The 19,838-nt window shown below is 38.8% G+C and overlaps 1 protein-coding gene across 1 annotated transcript; it reads right to left on the bottom strand.

Annotated features, from left to right (window-relative positions):
* Window positions 1–362: 362 nt before the first annotated feature.
* Window positions 363–18,892, bottom strand: kcnj3b (potassium inwardly rectifying channel subfamily J member 3b). The gene is made up of 3 exons (XM_062996838.1): window positions 18,169–18,892; window positions 10,737–10,953; window positions 363–1,109 (listed from the first exon to the last, which is right to left on the bottom strand). The coding sequence occupies exons 1-3, from the start codon at window positions 18,835–18,837 to the stop codon at window positions 406–408; spliced, it is 1,590 nt and encodes a 529-aa protein (XP_062852908.1). The 5' UTR covers window positions 18,838–18,892; the 3' UTR covers window positions 363–405.
* Between the last annotated feature and the right edge of the window lie 946 nt (window positions 18,893–19,838).

Raw genomic sequence — 19,838 nt, 5'->3', positions numbered from 1 at the left:
CTCATATCTGCTGCATTCAACAGGTATACTAGGATTAATACCATCAGCCAAACATGAAATATCCCCAACTGTGATATGCACTATTGTTACAAAATAAGTCTTTCCATGCATATTTTTGCTGAGGGGCCCTAATGTGTAAATTTGTAGTGGATACGTGCAATGAAAGTATGAAATAAATGACAATGACTGAATACCTCTCCTCACATTACATAATTAGGCACTGCACATACTTTTGACCTCAACTGTGTGTGTCCTTATTTCATGCTGTCTGTGATAAATAAAGAACCATGCCAGACTGTGCTGGAAAATCTGGTTAATATTAAAATGATACATAAAAATGTTCATACATAACATTATTGTCAGTCGTATTCCGCTTATAAAGCTGTAATTTAGCGTGATCAGTGTTTATTTTAGACTTAACCCTGTAAACCTCTCTGAGTGCATCTTTCGTAGTTTGGGAGGCAGGTGGCCGTCCATTCTTCCAACGCCAACTCCGACTCCAATCCCTCCGGCTAGTCGCTGCAATTTTGGCGGCAGGTCTGTCACTGACTGGCTGATGGGTTCACCCCCTATAAGTCCCAGTCTGGAAGAGAACTTTTCTTCTGCAGAGCTGAGCAGAGAGCTGATAGGTGGCAGCCTGTCCTCGGCCACGCCAGGTGCAGAGCTGATTCTCTGAAGCTTGACGGGCAGCTCACCCAGGTTGTACGTAATCTCTGAGCTCATGCGTAGAAGCTTGCGTGGCATGCCGTCTCTTCCAGTCAACTTTTGCAGTTTGGCTGGAAGTTTAGTTGTAGTCAGGGGAGCAGCCATATTGATTGAGCCGGTCTCCGCATCACTCTGGAGGGCCTCCAGACCATCCACAGTGCTGCTGCCTTCAGTCAGGACTCCTGTACTGTGGCAGAGTGAGGGGGCGGTGAGTGGTGAGGACAGCAGCAAGCTCTCCTCCTGCTCTTTGACACTGTGTGGAGGTGTGGGCACCTCAAAAGTACCATGAAACTGCGAGTAGTCCACCTTAAAAAAGCCCTCCTCCAGAGAGATGACTGGAAAGAAGCGGTGACCCCAAAGGACCTCGTCTTCGGTGTATGACGTCCGTGCCTGGCAGGTCATGCCTGGTACAAACATAATTAAAATCTAATTAAAATAATGGTGTGACTAAGCAGTAAAAACAATATTTTGCATTATTGTGGAATGTCAGAACATTGTAAGCACCCCGTAGACCCATTCAGGAATGTAACATGTCACAGAGCAAAAACAAGAGTACTTTTCTGAGGTTTTATTTCTTACAATTTAATAAGTAGAGCTAAGCTTTTGAGCTGTCAGTGAGTCAAATAATTATTATTTGAGAGTAAATTTGGCAATTTCACTTAATAAGAGGTGCATAATTCCAAGCATACAGGTATCCATTCTCTGGAAAAAAAAAAAAAACAGACATTAAAGAGGGTCATGCCAAAAATTTGAGGGCTAGATTTGCATTTCTTATTTGAACACCCAATTTGGACATGCTTAATTATCTGTGCACTGTTTTTCAACATATAGAGCAATGTACAGTTAGTATAGAATAGAATTAATAGAATAATGACTATTTATGCTCATTGGATGTAAGTTGGATGATAGTGTAGCATCAATAGAGGAATGACTATTTATGTTTATTGGATGTAAGTTGAATGATAGTATAGAATCAATAGAGGAATGACTATTTATGCTCATTGGATGTAAGTTGGATGATAGTGTAGCATCAATAGAGTAATGACTATTTATGCTCATTGGATGTAAGTTGGATGATAGTATAGAATCAATAGAGTAATGACTATTTATGCTCATTGGATGTAAGTTGGATGATAGTGTAGAATCAATAGAGGAATGACTATTTATGCTCATTGGATGTACAATGGATGATAGTACAGGATAAATGGAGTAATGACTATTTATGCTTATTGGATGTAAGTTGGATGATAGTATAGAATCAATAGAGTAATGACTATTTATGCTCATTGGATGTAAGTTGGATGATAGTATAGAATCAATAGAGTAATGACTATTTATGCTCATTGGATGTAAGTTGGATGATAGTATAGAATCAATAGAGTAATGACTATTTATGCTCATTGGATGTAAGTTGGATGATAGTATAGAATCAATAGAGTAATGACTATTTATGCTCATTGGATGTAAGTTGGATGATAGTGTAGCATCAATAGAGGAATGACTACTTATGCTCATTGGATGTACGTTGGATGAAAGTACAGGATAAATGGAGTAATGACTATTTATGCTTATTGGATGTAAGTTGGATGATAGTATAGCATCAATAGAGTAATGACTATTTATGCTCATTGGATGTAAGTTGGATGATAGTATAGCATCAATGAAGTAATGACTATTTATGCTCATTGGATGTAAGTTGGATGATAGTGTTGCATCAATGGAGTAATGACTATTTATGCTTATTGGATGTAAGTTGGATGATAGTAGGGCATCAATGGAGTAATGACTATTTATGCTCATTGGATGTAAGTTGGATGATAGTGTTGCATCAATGGAGTAATGACTATTTATACTCATTGGATGTAAGTTGGATGATAGTAGGGCATCAATAGAGTAATGACTATTTATGCTCATTGGATGTACATTGGATGGTAGTATAGCATCAATGTAGTAATGACTATGTTTATTGGATATAAGTTGAATGATAGTATAGCATCATTAGAGTAATGACTATTTATGCTCTTTGGATGTAAGTTGGATGATAGTGTAGCATCATTAGAGTAATGACTATTTATGCTCTTTGGATGTAAGTTGGATGATAGTATAGAATCAATGAAGTAATGACTGTTTATGCTCATGGTTTTGGTAGCAATGTCTTAGTGCTAAGTGTTGATAAACTACTCAGTACAATACAAATAATTTAGTGTTTTTATTGCCTACATTGTGAAACACTGAAAAAGTCCTTGTATTAAAACTAGTCTTATTTCTTACACTTCTACTGCCATTTAAAAAAGTCTTATAGCATTTAAGAATCTTTAAAGTTCTCAAGTCCAGTGCACTGACATTTAAAATTTTATGTGGCTCATTAAATCAGGCTCTGCTGATAAAAGCGCCACTTAAAGCAACTTGGAGAGCAAGTCTGCCCACAGAGATGGTGCCAGACTAAGAGGCAAGCACAGAATAAAAAACACAGAAACACAGAGGATCAGCCAAGCCTTAACTGTGTTCTGCAGGGAACACACATCTCTGGGTTACATAAACCTGCTCAGATCAAGCAGCACACACACATCACATTTGACAAGATGACAGAAGTCTAGCCAAAACACTGCTTCTGTCCTACATGATGCAAGCAAGTTTATTGTCCGTGTTTGCTCATTGCAGAATTTCCATTTTAGAGTCGGCAATTATTATTATTCAGACCATGAAATTTTAAACAGGCTTTTTAATGTTTGTAGAAATGCTGTGTATGTGCATGGGGAGTGTGATGAGGGGGGGGGAAGGTTGTTACAGATTTGCTGTAACAGCGTGTACATAATCACCTCATATCCAACTACTGTAATGAAATGTCATTATAGCTATTATTGGAGAAACGTTCTGCCATTTAAACGATGTACAGATTAAAAAAAAACAAAAAACACAGCATATCACTACAGTCATCCAGCAGTTATGAAAGCAATTTATATTTCAAAGAGAGATAATGTGTTTCTATGGTGACCGTCATTAAGCGCTCTTTCCCGTTTTCACAGTGGTACACATGGTGACCTGCTTCTGTCATCTTTTCCCTCTCTCATTCTCTATTAAATTTTTTTTGCTCCTGCATTGTTTTGCTCTTGCACATTTTCCACTCTTGCTCTCTTTGCAGCCAGGTAGTTTTTTTTTAGAGTAAAAACTGCTTTCATAAACCTGTCATTATCTACATCACTAACCTAACAACCATCATTATCACTATTGCAACGTCCATTCAACCACAGATCTGTCATTATTTCTATTTCTTTCGGTTTTGCTAATAGACTATCTTAAAATAACTGAACAAACCTCTGAGCTTGAATCAAACCACCATAAAAGGAGTGGAAAAAATATGAAGCTATAACCTCACTGCCTAGGTCGGGCCACACATGTAAACTTAGCGATCTAGAAGGGCATTCATTATATTACTGTAACACCAACTGTTACTTTAACTGATTTGTAGAAGATTTGAAAATTAAAACCACCTTCTTGTTTCTACACTCACTGTCCATTTTTTCAGCTCCACTTACCATATAGGAGCACTTTGTAGTTCTACAATTACTGACGGTAGTCCATCTGTTTCTCTGCATGCTTTTTAAGCCTGCTTTCACCCTGTTCTTCAATGGTCAGGACCCCCACAGGACCACCACAGAGCAGGTATTATTTGGGTGGTGGATCATTCTCAGCACTGCAGTGACACTGACATGGTGGTGGTGTGTTAGTGTGTGTTGTGCTGGTATGAGTGGATACTGAGACTGAGAATAGTCCACCAACCAAAAATATCCAGCCAACAGTGCCCTGTAGGCAGCAGCCTGTGACCACTGATGAGGGTCTAGAAAATGACCAACTCAAACATCAGCAATAGATGAGCGATCATCTTTGACTTTACATCTACAAGGTGGACCAACTAGGTAGGAGTGTCTAATTTAGTGGACAGTGAGTGGACACGGTATTTAAAAACTCCAGCAGCACTGCTGTGTCTGATCCACTCATACCAGCACAACACACACTAACACACCACCACCATGTCATTGTCACTGCAGTGCTGAGAATGATCCACCACCTAAATAATACCTGCTCTGTGGTGGTCCTGTGGGGGTCCTGACCATTGAAGAACAGGGTGAAAGCAGGCTAAAAAAAGTATGCAATATTACTGAGAAGTCTCAGCACTCTATTTTACTCACTGTAAAATATGGTGGTGGTAGCTGACTAAGTTAGTTCAACAGTTACTAATAAGGAAAATGAGATCTTCAGACTTTAGCTTTACAATGTTTATTTTGAAAGAGACACAGATGTTCTGTGTTGTAGTCTTCAGTGGGGGCTTTGCCAAATCAAAAAAATTTAATTTGAAAGTTATAACAAACACATTTTTGCCTACATATTGAGGGATGACTTTTTGTAGGACTTGTATAATTAACAACACTGACATCCTTATCACTATTAGTATTATTGTCATTACCTGCCTCCATCTATTAATTCAAATTTTCATTCATCCATCTTTTATTCTTTGTGTCTCTTTATTTGCCAGCTGAGATGGTGATGCCCTGTACAACCGGCTTTAATCGACCATGCAGCTGAACTCTACTCTCTTCAAACACTCAAACAAACCAAACAAGACTTAGGGGGGTTTGAGGGGCAGAAGTGTCACTCCTTCTCTAATTTACCACAGACTTTAGCACAGAGCCAGTCACTTATCACTTAATTCAGTTTGCAATTTGCCAGTAACAGCACACCACAAATTCAATTCCAATAAACAACCATCAGTAAAGAAAGACACAAGTAGTAACACAGCAAGCCAGATACTCTGAGACAATATAGATTGCACTTGGTGGAATGTATTGTCTTTAATATACTAGTTTTAGTGTCTGCACAGTCTTTCTTCAAAACAGGTGCTTTTAGCAAAAGGATACAGTTGTTTTTCTGATCCTGGCAAGACCACGAGCCTATTTATATGGCAAAGAGAAGCTCCATCTGTAATGCTATATACAGTTGCTGAAATCATTAAAATCCCAGGACCCCAATGACATACATGTTCTTAAAAATTTATGTAAACCTAAGTAAATGTACTGTTGTTGTAGATGGTACCCCAAAGTGAACGTGTTTTATACCTTTTATAATTTTACATTGGCAGATACAAATTGGTGTATTATGTAAGGTGCTTACAATAATATACTACAGTATCTCAGGTAATAATAAACAAACTAAAAGTACAAAAGAATAACCTGGGCAGTACTACCCCAATCAACAGAACAGTACAGAACAATAGTACATTTGTGGATAGAAGTCTAATTCACACCACATATTTACTACTAATATACACCGATTAGCCATAACATTAAAACCACCTCCTTTCTACACTCACTGTCCATTTTATCAGCTCCACTTACCATATAGAAGCACTTTGTAGTTCTACAATTACTGACTGTAGTCCATCTGTTTCTCTACATACTTTTTTAGCCTTTCACGCTGTTCTTCAATGGTCAGGACCCCCACAGATCAGGTATTATTTAGGTGGTGGATCATTCTCAGCACTGCAGTGACAATGACATCCACCAACCAAAAATATCCAACCAACAGCGCCCCGTGGGCAGCATCCTGTGACCACTGATGAAGGTCTAGAAGATGACCAACTCAAACAGCAGCAATAGATGAACAATCGTCTCTGACTTTACATCTACAAGGTGGACCAACTAGGTAGGAGTGTCTAATAGAGTGGACAGTGAGTGGACACAGTATTTAAAAACTCCAGCAGCGCTGCTGTGTCTGATCCACTCATATCAGCACAACACTCACTAACACACCACCACCATGTCAGTGTCACTGCAGTGCTGAGAATCATCCACCACCTAAATAATACCTGCTCTGTGGTGGTCCTGTGGGGGTCCTGACCATTGAAGAATAGGGTGAAAGCAGGCTAAAAAAAGTATGCAGAGAAACAGATGGACTACAGTCAGTAATTGTAGAACAACAAAGTGCTTCTATATGGTAAGTGGAGCTGATAAAATAGACAGTGAATGTAGAAACAAGGAGGTGGTTTTGTTATGGCTGATCAGTGTATATGGGCCCAGCCCCAGTTGCTAGATTGTGCTATATAGACTTTATATGTACACGTCAAATTTGAGTTAAGATTGTAGCTGATCTATGCTGTTAATTATTAACCAACCAGAATTTGCATCTACGGCTGTGACTGTTATTACGATTCAAGCTTATTTTTATATGGTGTTTTTATTACCTTGGCCACCACCTGTATATTTTTCTCACATCCTTTTTGGTACCTAATACAGGCTGCAAGACTTTACTGTACTGAGCCCACTTAAGTAGGAGATTTAGTTGCTATGGAAACTGATTTACAATGGGGAGACCAGAGTGCTGACTAACTGTACATAATTCTGTTTTTATCCACAAATCCGCTCACTTTCTGTGGGTGGAATATTCAGCCTGCTCGCCGTGGTGAATGCACCATTTGTTCATGTGGTCAGTGAGCAGGAGACACGATCTTTGCTTTTGTGTTTGTATCTTTATGTTTTAAGGGGGTTGTTGGTGCGGGGGTGGTTGCTGGGCTTGGTAAGGCTAAGAATGTTTTCTACATATTTTTTCTCGCTGTTATACTTCGTGTACTCGCACCAGAGCATTTGTGCCTGAGGTAAATCATGCACAGGTGAACTGACTTTTTGATTGATGGGTAGACTGATCTCACTGTGTGCTCAGATATTCAGATACAGGGTGTTACATAAAAGATTGCCTTTAGATTTCTCACATCTTACATAACGAGTCTTCCCCTCTTCATCTTTCTTCCTTTTTATGAGTGTAATGCCAGGAATTTACACTCATTAATTCACTCTGAACAAAACTGCCCAAAATAAAAAAATAAGGCATCAGTTGCAAATTTAGAACAGCTACACTACTCGTGTCAGTGCTATGACCAGACATGGAGTTTGTATTATGCAGAAGCAACAAGGAGGAAATCCATCCAACTAATGTCCAGCAAATGTCTGTTGGATGCTTGGCCCGGTTGGTAGCGCCAAGGAGATTCGAAGTTGAGAGCTCAAGCTCACAGATGACCTGCATTTCTGAGATTAACCATAAAATTGGTTTATTTGGAACACAGTCACACATTTAGGAGCACTAAGGGTTTTTTTAGATTAACATAAGTGCATAATTATTGCGTAATTAAACATGACAATGTTTTCACTGACCAATTTAAATATACACTGATTAGCCATAACAATAAAACCACCTCCTTGTTTCTACACTCACTGTCCATTTTATCAGCTCCACTTACCATATAGAAGCACTTTGTAGTTCTACAATTACTGACTGTAGTCCATCTGTTTCTCTACATACTTTTTAGCTTGCTTTCACCCTGTTCTTTAATGGTCAGGACCCCCACAGGACCACCACAGAGCAGGTATTATTTAGGTGGTGGATCATTCTCAGCACTGCAGTGACACTGACATGGTGGTGGTGTGTTAGTGTGTGTTGTGCTGGTATGAGTGGATCAGACACAGCAGCGCTGCTGGAGTTTTTAAATACTGTGTCCACTCACTGTCCACTCTATTAGACACTCCTACCTAGTTGGTCCACCTTGTTAATGTAAAGTCAGAGACGATCGCTCATCCATTGCTGCTGTTTGAGTTGGTCATCTTCTAGACCTTCATCAGTGGTCACAGGACGCTGCACACAGGGCGCTGTTGGCTGGATATTTTTGGTTGGTGGACTATTCTCAGTCCAGCAGTGACAGTGAGGTGTTTGAAAACTCCATCAGCGCTGCTGTGTCTTATCCACTCATACCAGCACAACACACACTAACACACCGCCACCATGTCAGTGTCACTGCAGTGCTGAGAATGATCCAGTCAGTAGTTGTAAATCTACAAAGTGCTTTTATATGGTAAGTGGAACTGATAAAATAGACAGTGAGTGTAGAAACAATGAGGTGGTTTTAATGTTATGGCTGATCAGCATATTTTGGAAATACAACACACTCAAAAAAGTTAGTACAGTGGCATGTTTGCCAATGTGTTTCATCATCCTATTTATTAGACTGTTTAATCATATGGGTAATGTGGATACCAATTATTGTAGTTTTGCAAGTGTAATTTTTGCCCATTCTTGCTTGATACAAGACTTCAGCTGCTCAACAGTCTGTGGTTGCCATGGTCTAATTCTCTTCTTTATGTTGCACCATTAATAGGACACAGATTTGCACTGCAGACACATGGAACTTGACGTCCGTTGTACTGGGGCTGGGCGTTATGACTAAAAAACTCATATCTCGATATGCTTTAGAGAAGTGGTGATATACGATACATTATGATGAAAACCTTAACAAAGTATGATAGTAAAGTATCAGTATTTATTTGTAACACCAAAAGAGCATGCTGTACTAGAACTGTACTTATTAAATGGTATATCTAAGTTAAATAATAACAATAATAATATTAATAAAGGTCGGTTGCTTCCACTCAGCAAACTGCAGTGGAGATGATGAATTACATTGGTCATAATTTGCACAAAACTTTACAATGTTGCGCATCATACCTGCGGAAACCAAACCATTTCCACACAACCGACCCATGCACGGTCATTTTTTAATTAGATGTTCACTACGGGTTTCGTTTTCCTCCATTGTTGACTGACTTATGAGTTATCAATTATTTATTTCTAAACATTGCAGCCGGGTCTTCAGGGAAACATAGTGGCAACACGGTGTGTTGAGCTATGTGTTAGCGAAGAAAAAGGCTGTGACAGTGAGAGACCTGAGTGCCCACGATGAATGTAGTGAAAATTGCTACAGCGGCGTACACAATCTGTGCGTGTGTGTGTATGTGAGCTCTGAACACAACACTTGTATCCTCTGTCTTTTGGTTCACCTGAGATGACCTTCTAAAATTTTCACTTTGTTTAATTGGTTTTCTCTTTGTATTCTATTTTTTCGTTTCTTGATGCAGTGTGACACATACTGTATGTCACAGTGTTAAGTGACAATGGATTTTGACAATGGACAATGGTTCATCACAGTAGCATTATGGTTTCTAATGTAATGCCAGCTATGGGCTCAAGAGTTATGCACATTCAGCAGTAGTTTCTGGCCTGGACCTACACAGACTAAGACTTATCCAAATTTCCTAAACGTTTTCACAATATTATGTATGGTAGATGGTAAACGACCTAAATTATATGACCTCTTGCATTAAGAAATGTTCTGTTTGAATTCACTGACAATGCTGTTAAAATGTTTGGTACAAAGTGGTGAGCCATGACCCATCTTTGCTTGCAAAGACATTTGGTGGATCATCCTTGAATACTAATTGTGATACCCTTATCTGTGCCTGCTAATTGTGTAATGTTTTAAAACAACAGCTGCTGTACTGCTGATTTCTGCCATTCTTAGTCCGTGTCTCACACTGCATTCTCTAACAGAGTGTGTAAAATTAGCCCTTCACCAAATGCGTTTTGACCATATTTAGTTTATGGCTTAAAATGCATCCACTAAGCTTTCTATGCTTTATGTAGAATAAGAGGAAGATCATTTATACTACTCTCTGATTTTAATTAGGTGTTAAAAATCAATTCACGTTTACATGCAGTCATTTAAAATGTCAAACGTTAGTGAAATGCTAACATGGTAAAGCTTCAGTGTTATTTTTTGTGGATGACACACAAAGCCAATTTAAATATTTGTTCCATTGGCTTTAACTCAAATGCTGCCATGACTTTTGAGACTTTGCAGACTTTTGTTTTTCTCAAAACAGTTTTGGTATTCTGATATAAGAGATTTACAAGTGACCCAAAGAAACAAGAGGATTTTTATAGCTGTGTACGCAGCTATAATTTACCTGGGTAGCTTTGTTTGTTCAATTGGTAAATTCAAATTAAAACTCGTTTTTTATTACTAGCTGCATGTGATATAGGTAGTCTATTAATTGTAGACTATTAATCAATTGCATAATTATATTTGAATTGATATTATAGAGAGTAAAATGTCTGTTCTGAGTTTGTAGTTGTATTGGATGAATTCTTACCTGTGGTCTCCACAATGCCCTCCAGGATCACTACGATCTCAAACTGCTCTGTCTGCATGGACCTGAGTGATAGATCATAAAAGGGACTTTTTGAATCAATCACATGGCAGATGGTGAGGGGTGACACCAGGAAGAGCTGATCTGCTCCCGTACTGAAACCAACATCTAGCTCCAGCTGGTCCAGAGGCAGGAATTCACCCTCAGGAGTCTGTCGAGACTAGTGATAAAGTGGGAAGATAAGAGACAGTTTAATTGAAATTGTTTTAAGAAATAGCATTTATTAATAAATCTTGAATCTGCACTGTTAATCCAGTACATTAGGACCACACCCAAAAAAGTGCATGTCAATGCCTTATCATCAACAGTTGTGCATGTCAAGAGATACAGTATATTAAATGTTGAGGAAAATTAGTGATTTCTACTACACATGTTGAATGCAGTAGATATGGCCAGGTATAAATACTTGAATTCAATTGTTATAGACTGCTGCTGTTTAAGTTGGCCATCTTCTAGATCAGTGGTCACAGGACGCTGCTTACAGAGGGCTGTTGGCTGGATATTTTTGATTTGTGGACTATCCTCAGTCCAGCAGTGTCAGTGAGGTGTTTAAAAACTCCATCAGTGCTGCTGTGTCTTATCTACTCATACCAGCACAACACACACTAACACACCACCACCATGTCAGTGTCACTGCAGTGCTGAAAATAACCCAAATAATACCTGCTCTGTAGGGGTCCTGACCATTGAAGAACAGCATGAAAGGGGGCTAACAAAGCATGCAGAGAAACAGATGGACTACAGTCAGTAATTGTGGAACTACAAAGAGATTTTATATGGTAAGTGGAGCTGATAAAATAGACAATGTGTGTAGAAACAAGGAGGTTCGGAAACACATTTCCGAAGCTGTGTTAAGTACCCACCAACAGTGTTAAGAGGAGAGACCACTCATGAACTGCCAACAGGCTGTTGGGCAGCCAAACTTATTCATATCTGTGGACATGAAAGCTATGGCATCTGGTGTGGACCAACAGAAGGTCTACTGTGACTCAAATTGCAAATAATTTTGATGGTAATGAGGTGAATAGGTAACAACATGGAGTGCATCAAAGACCTTCTTACACCTTTTGTCCACCATCAAAACTGGACACAGAACAGTCAAAACAACTGTTTTGACAGTATTTTAGATGGATGGTCCTTATGTTTTAAACAAAAGTATGTGGACACCCCTGCTAATCATTGAGTTCTGGTGTTTTAGCCAAACTCAGTGTTAAAAGATATACAAAACACAAATAACTGATGATTCAAGTTTTTGCCAACAGCTTTTGGAGCTTTCCCAGTTCCTGCATGACTGCGCCTGTGTTCACAAATTAAGGTACAAAAAAGACATGCTTTGAATACTTGTCCACCTGACTTGGCTCAATCAAATGTGTAGGTTTACTGGGATAACCGTTTTCTATTATTTTTTGCATTATCCCAATTTATCATCGTCTTACAGAGAGGCTCAGCTTGTATGAGAATATCACTCCATTTCTCATGCCACCTCAGCCAGACAGTAGGGATTGTTTTTGCGGTGCCTCCCTGAAGTATACCCCATTCAGCCTTCTCTGTTCATGGCCAATTGTGTCTGTCTAGGCCGGTGGCAACACCAAGACTTTTCTCTGGTGGGCAAGTGCATTATAAACTGCTGCACCAACTGAACACCCCAACATTATTCTTAAATGATTATGACTTTATTACAACTTATTCTTTATATTTTTGAAGTCAACTATTAAAACAATTAACAGGACACTATGCCATCATAGTTTAAAAAAATAAGACGACAGCTTAGCCTTCATCGTCTCTAATTTTACATCTACTAGGTGGACCAACTAGGTAGGAGTATCTAATAGAGTGGACAGAGTGGACACCATATTTAAAAACTCCAGCAGTGCTGCTGTGTCTGATACTCTGATACACTCATGCCAGCACAACACACACTAACACACCACCACTATGTCATTGTCACTGCAGTGCTGGCTGAGAATGATCCACCGTTTAAATAATATCTGCTCTGTGGTGGTCCTGTGGGGGTCCTGACCATTGAAGAACAGGGTGAAAGCAGGCTAAAAGGTATGTAGAGAAACAGATACAGTCAGTAAATGTAGAACTTCAAAATGCTCCTATATGGTGAGTGGAGCTGATAAAATGGACAGTGAGTGTAGAAACAAGGAGGTGGTTTTAATGTTATGGCTGATCAGTGTATATATGTGTATATATCAGCTCATTGAGGTTTGAGGGCTTTTCTACTGCAGCTGATTTAAAACCAACGATTTTTTAAGTCTGGAGAATGAAAAGACCTCTCCAGTATATTCCAGGGCAGATTTTTAACCAGGCCTCGTTTGACTTGGAAGTGTGCTTGGGATTATTGTATTGCTGTAAAGTCCAATTATCACCAAGGATCAATTTCAGCACACAGGGTATAACATTGCTTCTCAGAATGTCTCTGTATTTCTGTGAATCTATGATGCCAGTAACAGTAAAAATAACCAGCTCCTGCAGCAGAAAAACATTTCCACATCATTGCTGACCCAGCTTCATGCTTGACCCTGGGCATAATATTATTCTGGGTAAAAGCCTTGCCTTTGTTACACCAGTCAAACCACTGATCCAAATGACCAAACAGTTCCAGTTTTGATTTGTCACTCCACTGTCACCCAAAACTCTGTAGACCTATCCAAATCCCTTCTGGCATATTCCAGTTAACCCTTCCTGTACTTTTTAAACTACCTAAAAAGGTGACATTTATAAAAGTTTTACTTTTAGACAAAAATGTGTGTTCCAATTTTGGTTAAGAAAAACAAAAAACACTTTTAAATCACTGAAATCATTAGGCAGTCATGACATCCAGTGCATATTTGTCATTTTGTCATTTGTATATTTTAAAAAGGTTAAGATTAACTAAGACAACAAAAAATCTTTGTTTAAATAATGATTACATTTGTTAAAGAAAAAATGCTGTTAAAGAAAACACAATGGTGGTAGTGTGATGGTCCGGGGCTGCTTTGATTCCACAGGACCTGGATGACTTAATATTTCCATATTAAGCATATTGATAACTGGACCATACTTGGGTGGTGTTAATAAAATAGTTCAGTCATTAAGTAATGAAATAATTTAGTCATGAATTTACCTTCAATACAACCTTGAAATGGTGCCAATCAAATACAGGGTGCGTGGCACTGTGGTGCAGGGGGTAGTGCTGTCTCAGTGCAGGTGGCAAGGGTCTTTTATGTATGGAGATGGAATGTTCTTCCTGTGTCTGTGTAAGTTTTTACCGGATGCTCCAGTTTCCTCCAGTGCAGTCAGGCCAATTGGAGCTACTATAAATTGTCCTAGGTGTGAGTGTGTAAGTGTGTGTGTGTGTGTGTGTGTGTGTGTGTGTGCCCTGTGATGGCGACCTGTCCAGTGTGTTTCCCACCATTTGACCAATAAATTGGACTTAATTGTGGTAAAACAGACAATGAATAAATGAAAGAAATGCAGGGCATCACCTACTGACTTATCCACTTATTTTTGTTCCCAGCACATGCAAAACCTACTGCACCACTGTGCCACCCACAATTATTTCTTTTACCACAGTTTACTCTGATACAAAGTGTATTTTCAAACTTGGTCTTGAAATTGGTACACGTTGGAGTTAAAGAGTAATAAAAGCATTTACAGCAAAGATTTATTAATACAGCAAATAAGCCAAATTTAATGTTTAGCCAATCAAGCTAAAATTGAGTTTTTGGAAGGCTAGAGTTTCACAGATTTTTTGGATCCCAAAAAGCAGAACAGCAATCTTTAATATCTAGATTATCTGTACTGTACTGTAATACTGTAAATCAATTGACATGGAACCGTGGTATCTCTGCCAAGGTTAAAAAAAACCTAAAAAACTATTACCTTATGCTGATAGTAAATTCTTTAGAATTGTCATATGTATTCCAAAAACTACTAAAAATGAATTAGACAGTGCTGGAACTGACTCAGTGAGTAAAGCTCTACATAAACAAAGACTTAGAGGCTACAAAAATCTCATTCCAAAATCTCATAACAAATGTTATATTACAGTTATTTCACAATTATTCAACCCTATATAATAGTGCTAATCTTACAAGCAACTGCTAGTCTCTGTGGCTTAAAATTGGATTACATCATGATGAAACCATTGGGAACGCAATAACAACCCTTAATTAGCTTCAGCTGTTATATGAAGCTGGTATATGAAACACTCAGAGATTTAAGTGTTCAAGTTGTGTTGCAACTATAGTGAAAAATATGAGGCTGTCACAAAAGCTGAGGAAAGAAATTATTTCACTGCACCAAAAGGTCAGTGGGCATAAAAAAATTTTAAGACCTTGAACATTCTAAAAAACAGCATTGGGAGAGTTAACTAGAAGTTCTATACTTTTGGCGCAGAAGCAAACTTGCCTGTCCATGGAAGAAAGCCCAAAATTTTGTTCTGAGCAATTTCATCAGGACAACAAAGAAAAACCCCTGTGTGTTACACTTACATACTTAAATACAGTTTTTTAAAGTAAAAAATCTAAACTGAAACCTTTTGGCTATGTGGATCATTGTTTTTCTGCTGCAAGAAAGGTGAGGCTTATGATTAAAATAACAATATCCCCACGGTTAAGCATGGAGGTGGGTCAGTGATGTGGTGATGTTTTTCTGCTGCAGTAACTGGCAATTTTGACCATGTGACTGGCATCAAAAATTAACAGAAATAGCAAGCATTTTGAGGAGGTATTTTGTTTCTTCTGTGTTAAAATTGAACTTATGGAATAATTGGACTTTCCAGCAAGACATTAATTCCAAGCACACTTTCAAGTCAACCAATGTTTAGTTAAGGATTCAGTCCTAGAATATCCTGGAGCGGCCTTTCTTAGTCTCCAGATGTAAAAAGCATGAAAAGAATGGACGAATATTCCACAAGAGAGATGTCAGTCTGTTAGCACTTAGAAAAATCAGATATACATGTTAAAGTATATACATACAGTATATATCCACTGTTATTATTGCCATGTAGTCAAAAGCCATTTGTGGGATCAGGCACTGATTTTGGATAAAAAGGACTGGGTATATATACACATGGCAAAGAAGAAATACCTGTGTGAATTCCATCCCAGTATTATTCAAGGTTTATTCAGCACCCTTTTCTGCATGATAATGCTTTAACATTAAACCTTGGGACATTCAGACTTAGATAGTGTTATGAAAAAGTTTGGCAGCAGATTCCATGCTTTGTTGATTTTCAAGTGACAATAAGATATAGCATAGATATTACATAAATACTGTTTACATTGTATTGCTGAATTTAATAATGGGAATAAATAGGAATAAATAGGAAAGTAATGATAAGGAAGAATATTATCCTTACAAATGCAATACAGTGGTACCTTGTAACTCAGTGTCCCTTAAACTCAAAATCTTTGAAACTCAACGCCCTTCTTTGAGAAATTTGTACCCTTAAACTCAACGTTTACCTTAAACTCAATATGTTTAGTTTTTTTTTATTATTATTTATTTAATTTCAAATTAACAATGAACAGCTGCTTCGTTCAGCGCTTGGCTTAAGCGGTGCAGTGAGACGTTATCATAGACAACAGAACCACTAAATCTCTCTTAATTATTACTGCTCATAAGTTCTCTTCACTAATGAAATTCCTCACTCGTTTTAGTACAATAAGTCATGTCAAGCTTTGTGCACCGCCACACTTCATAGGAAATAACGGCACAGCCAGCACAAAAGGTATTGTGCTGCTTCTCATGTGAATGCGCCTTTACTGATCAAGATCAAGCATCTCCACAATTAAGCAGCATAAAGAAACAATAAAGAAGTAAATGTAAAGTGCAGGTTTTATTGTATTCTTTATTGTATTTACTGTTTTCAATCGCATTTCAGTGATTTCTTATTATATTATTGATATTTTCAGTGTATAAACAACCTCGCCTAAAATAGATGCATCTTCACAGAACCACAGAATGCATTAACAGGTTTCCCATACATCCTTATGGGAAAAAATACCTTGAAACTCAACGCCTTTTACACTCAACCCCAGTTCCAGAACCAATTGATGTTGAGTCTCAAGGTACCACTGTATATTTTGTGTCTTTACAAAATAAACTGTAATTGCGCATCACATTATATTAAAGTTTGCTCACATATTTTACTCTAAAAAACATGACATGTATGTAGGTGCTAAATGATATACACATGGCAAAGAGGAAATATCTGTGTGAATTCAATTCCAGTATTTTTCAAGGTTTATTCAGCACCTTTATTGTAGGAAAATAATGAGAAGGAGGAATATTATCCTTGCAAATGCAATACTGTGGTACCTTGTAATTTAACGTCCCCTAAACTCAAAATCTTTGAAACTCAATGCCCTTTGTCGAGAAATCTGTACCTTTAAACTCAACCTTTAGCTTAAACTTAATGTGTTTAGTTTTTTATCTTAGTGTTTTTTATATTATATTTGTGTTATTTTCAGTGTATAAGTGTCAAAAACAATCCCATTATTTTACATTAGACTAAAATATATGTAGCTGCAAGGAACCATGGAACATATTAACAGGTTTCCCATACATCCTTATGGGAAAAACATCTTGAAACACAACGCCTTTTAAACTCAACCCCAGTTCCAGAACCTATTGACGTTGAGTCTCAAGGTACCACTGTATATTTTATGTGTGTTTTTGCCAAGTATGTTAAATCACGCAAATAAACTGTAATTGCACATCACATTATATTAAAGTTTGCTCACATATTTTACTCTAAAAAACATGATATTTATCTAGGTGCTAAATGATATACACATGGCATGATAATGCTTTGACATTAAACCTTGGGACATTTAGATAGTGTTATGAAAAGGTTTGGCACCCAGATCAGATTCCATGCTTTGTTGATTTTCAAGTGACAATAGGATATAGCATAGATATTACATAAATACTGTTTACATTTTATTGCTGAATTTATAAATTAATAAATAGGAAACTAATGAAAAGGAGGAATACTATCCTTGCAAATGCAATACAGTGTTACCTTGTAACTCAACGTCCCCTAAACTCAAAAACTTTGAAACTCAATGTCCATTGTGGAGAAATTTGAACACTTAAACCCTTGAAATAGCTTCACAGGACCATGGAACGCATTACCAGGTTTCCCATACATCCTAATGGGAAAAAAACATCTTGAAACACAACGCCTTTTAAACTCAAGGCCAGTTCCAGAACCAATTGACGATGAATTTCAAGGTACCACTGTATATTCTATGTGTGTTAAATCACGCAAATAAACTGTAATTGCGCATTACATCATGCTGAAGTTTGCGCACATATTTTTACTCTAAACATACATATTTTGAATGTTTTTATCTGATCTTTTTGAATATGCACTCACTTTGAGAAGTTTGCAGCGGATCTGTGCGGACACCATGTGGCTGTTCCTCAGGTTTCCCACGCGGAACATGAGCGTGAGTTTGCCGTCGCGCATGGAGATGGCCGCGTGCTCGCTGAACATCAGCGTCTCCGCGCGTTTCTTCGGCTGCGACATTTTAATAAACATGCAGCCGATGAGAAAGGCATCCACGATGGAGCCCAGAATGGACTGGAAGAGGAAGAGGATGATGCCCTCGGGGCACTTGTCCGTGATGTACCGGTATCCGTAGCCTATGGTGGCTTCGGTCTCGATGAAGAAAAGGAAAGCGGACGGAAAGTTGTGCACGTTGGCGACGCACGGGGTGTACTTGTCGTCGCGCGAGCGCTCCAGATCTCCGCGCACGAAGGCGATCAGCCACCACATAGAGGCCATGAAGAGCCAGGCCACCGTGTAGGTGAGCACGAAGACGAACAGGTTCCAGCGCCACTTCAGATCCACCAGGGTGGTGAAGAGATCGGACAGGTAGCGGCTGGTCTCTCCGCCCAGGTTTCCGTGCTGGACGTTGCAGCGTCCGTTTTTATCCACGAAGCGTTGCCTTTTTTTCTTTTTCTCTTGTTTAAAAGCGCCTCCGCTTGAAGAGGTCGTGGCTACCTGGAAATCATCTCCGAATTTCTTCTGCAACGCAGACATCGTGTTATAAAGTTGAGAGATCCGGCGGAACGTCTTTGCGTCTTTTTGCGCACAGTCTAGGATCGCGGGTTGTTTCAGATCTCGCCTCCTTTTCCTTGCATGTCTAACACGGTATGAATAAAATGTTTTGGAACTAATGGTATCTTCTGGTTTGTTTTCACGAGCTGTAGGTGGGTGGTAAATTTGGTCTGGGTGCTCTTTGCGCAGCAGGACTTTCCCTGCGCTGTGCCCCTCTCATGGGACTTCGATGCTGATGCAGATCAGGCGTTTGAAGTTTGCATTTTGGATTTCCAGCTTCAATTTAGCCTAACTGAATTATTTATTACAGTCCAAGTGTAAAGCAGTGTAAAGAAAAACAATCTCCAAGAAAGATGCTGATCTCAGATCGACATGCGCTTCAGGCGCATCTAAGCAGGTGCGTCTATAACCTACTGTTTTTCCCCGACTGACACAAATCTGATCATTAGGTACCCGATACCATCATGAATTAGAGATACCCACTTTAACTTTTCAGCGTCAGTCCGAAAGTACTGGAGCACTTCACCGATGTGATCTCTTTTCCATCCGCCTCCTCTGGTTTAGCTGTTTTCCTCTACTGTTAAGTATAGCGAGAAGCCTTTCGCTTAGCGAATCGGTTCTTTCTGAACGACTCTTTTAAAGCAAGCCGAGAGAATCGATTCCCAGACCATTCCTAAACTAAATTCTCTCTATTTTATATTCAGCTTTAGCCCTGGTTCTGGACTGCATTGCTTGGGGAAACAGTGAAAAAATGCTGGGGGTGGGGGGCAGTGCTCACCTCAGGGCCCCCATAGCGCCGGTCCTGATTGTGTTACTAGTTTCGTCCTAAGCTGGATTCGAACCTGGGGCGGAAAAATATGCGCAATGCGCTCTGCCAACTGCGCTACTCAAACAGCCGAGTAACATTGGTGATTCCGTATGTGGCGGGAATATCGGAACAATTGAGACAGATATTCTCCAAACACCGTGTTTCAGTTGCTTTC

This window comes from Trichomycterus rosablanca, chromosome 6 (genome assembly GCF_030014385.1).
Source record: "Trichomycterus rosablanca isolate fTriRos1 chromosome 6, fTriRos1.hap1, whole genome shotgun sequence".
Taxonomy (NCBI): domain Eukaryota; kingdom Metazoa; phylum Chordata; class Actinopteri; order Siluriformes; family Trichomycteridae; genus Trichomycterus; species Trichomycterus rosablanca.
The sequence above is the reverse complement of the archived record's forward strand: the minus strand, read 5'-3'. Positions and strand labels throughout refer to the sequence as shown.

Bases quoted from the DNA above. Each gene is read 5' to 3' on its own strand.
- kcnj3b (XM_062996838.1), bottom strand. From the start codon at position 18,837: ATGTCTGCGTTGCAGAAGAAATTCGGAGATGATTTCCAGGTAGCCACG. The intron at 10,954-18,168 runs GTGAGTGCATAT...CTTTATCACTAG, and splicing joins TCCGCTGCAAACTTCTCAAA to TCTCGACAGACTCCTGAGGG. The intron at 1,110-10,736 runs GTAAGAATTCAT...TGTTTGTACCAG, and splicing joins GGGCATTGTGGAGACCACAG to GCATGACCTGCCAGGCACGG.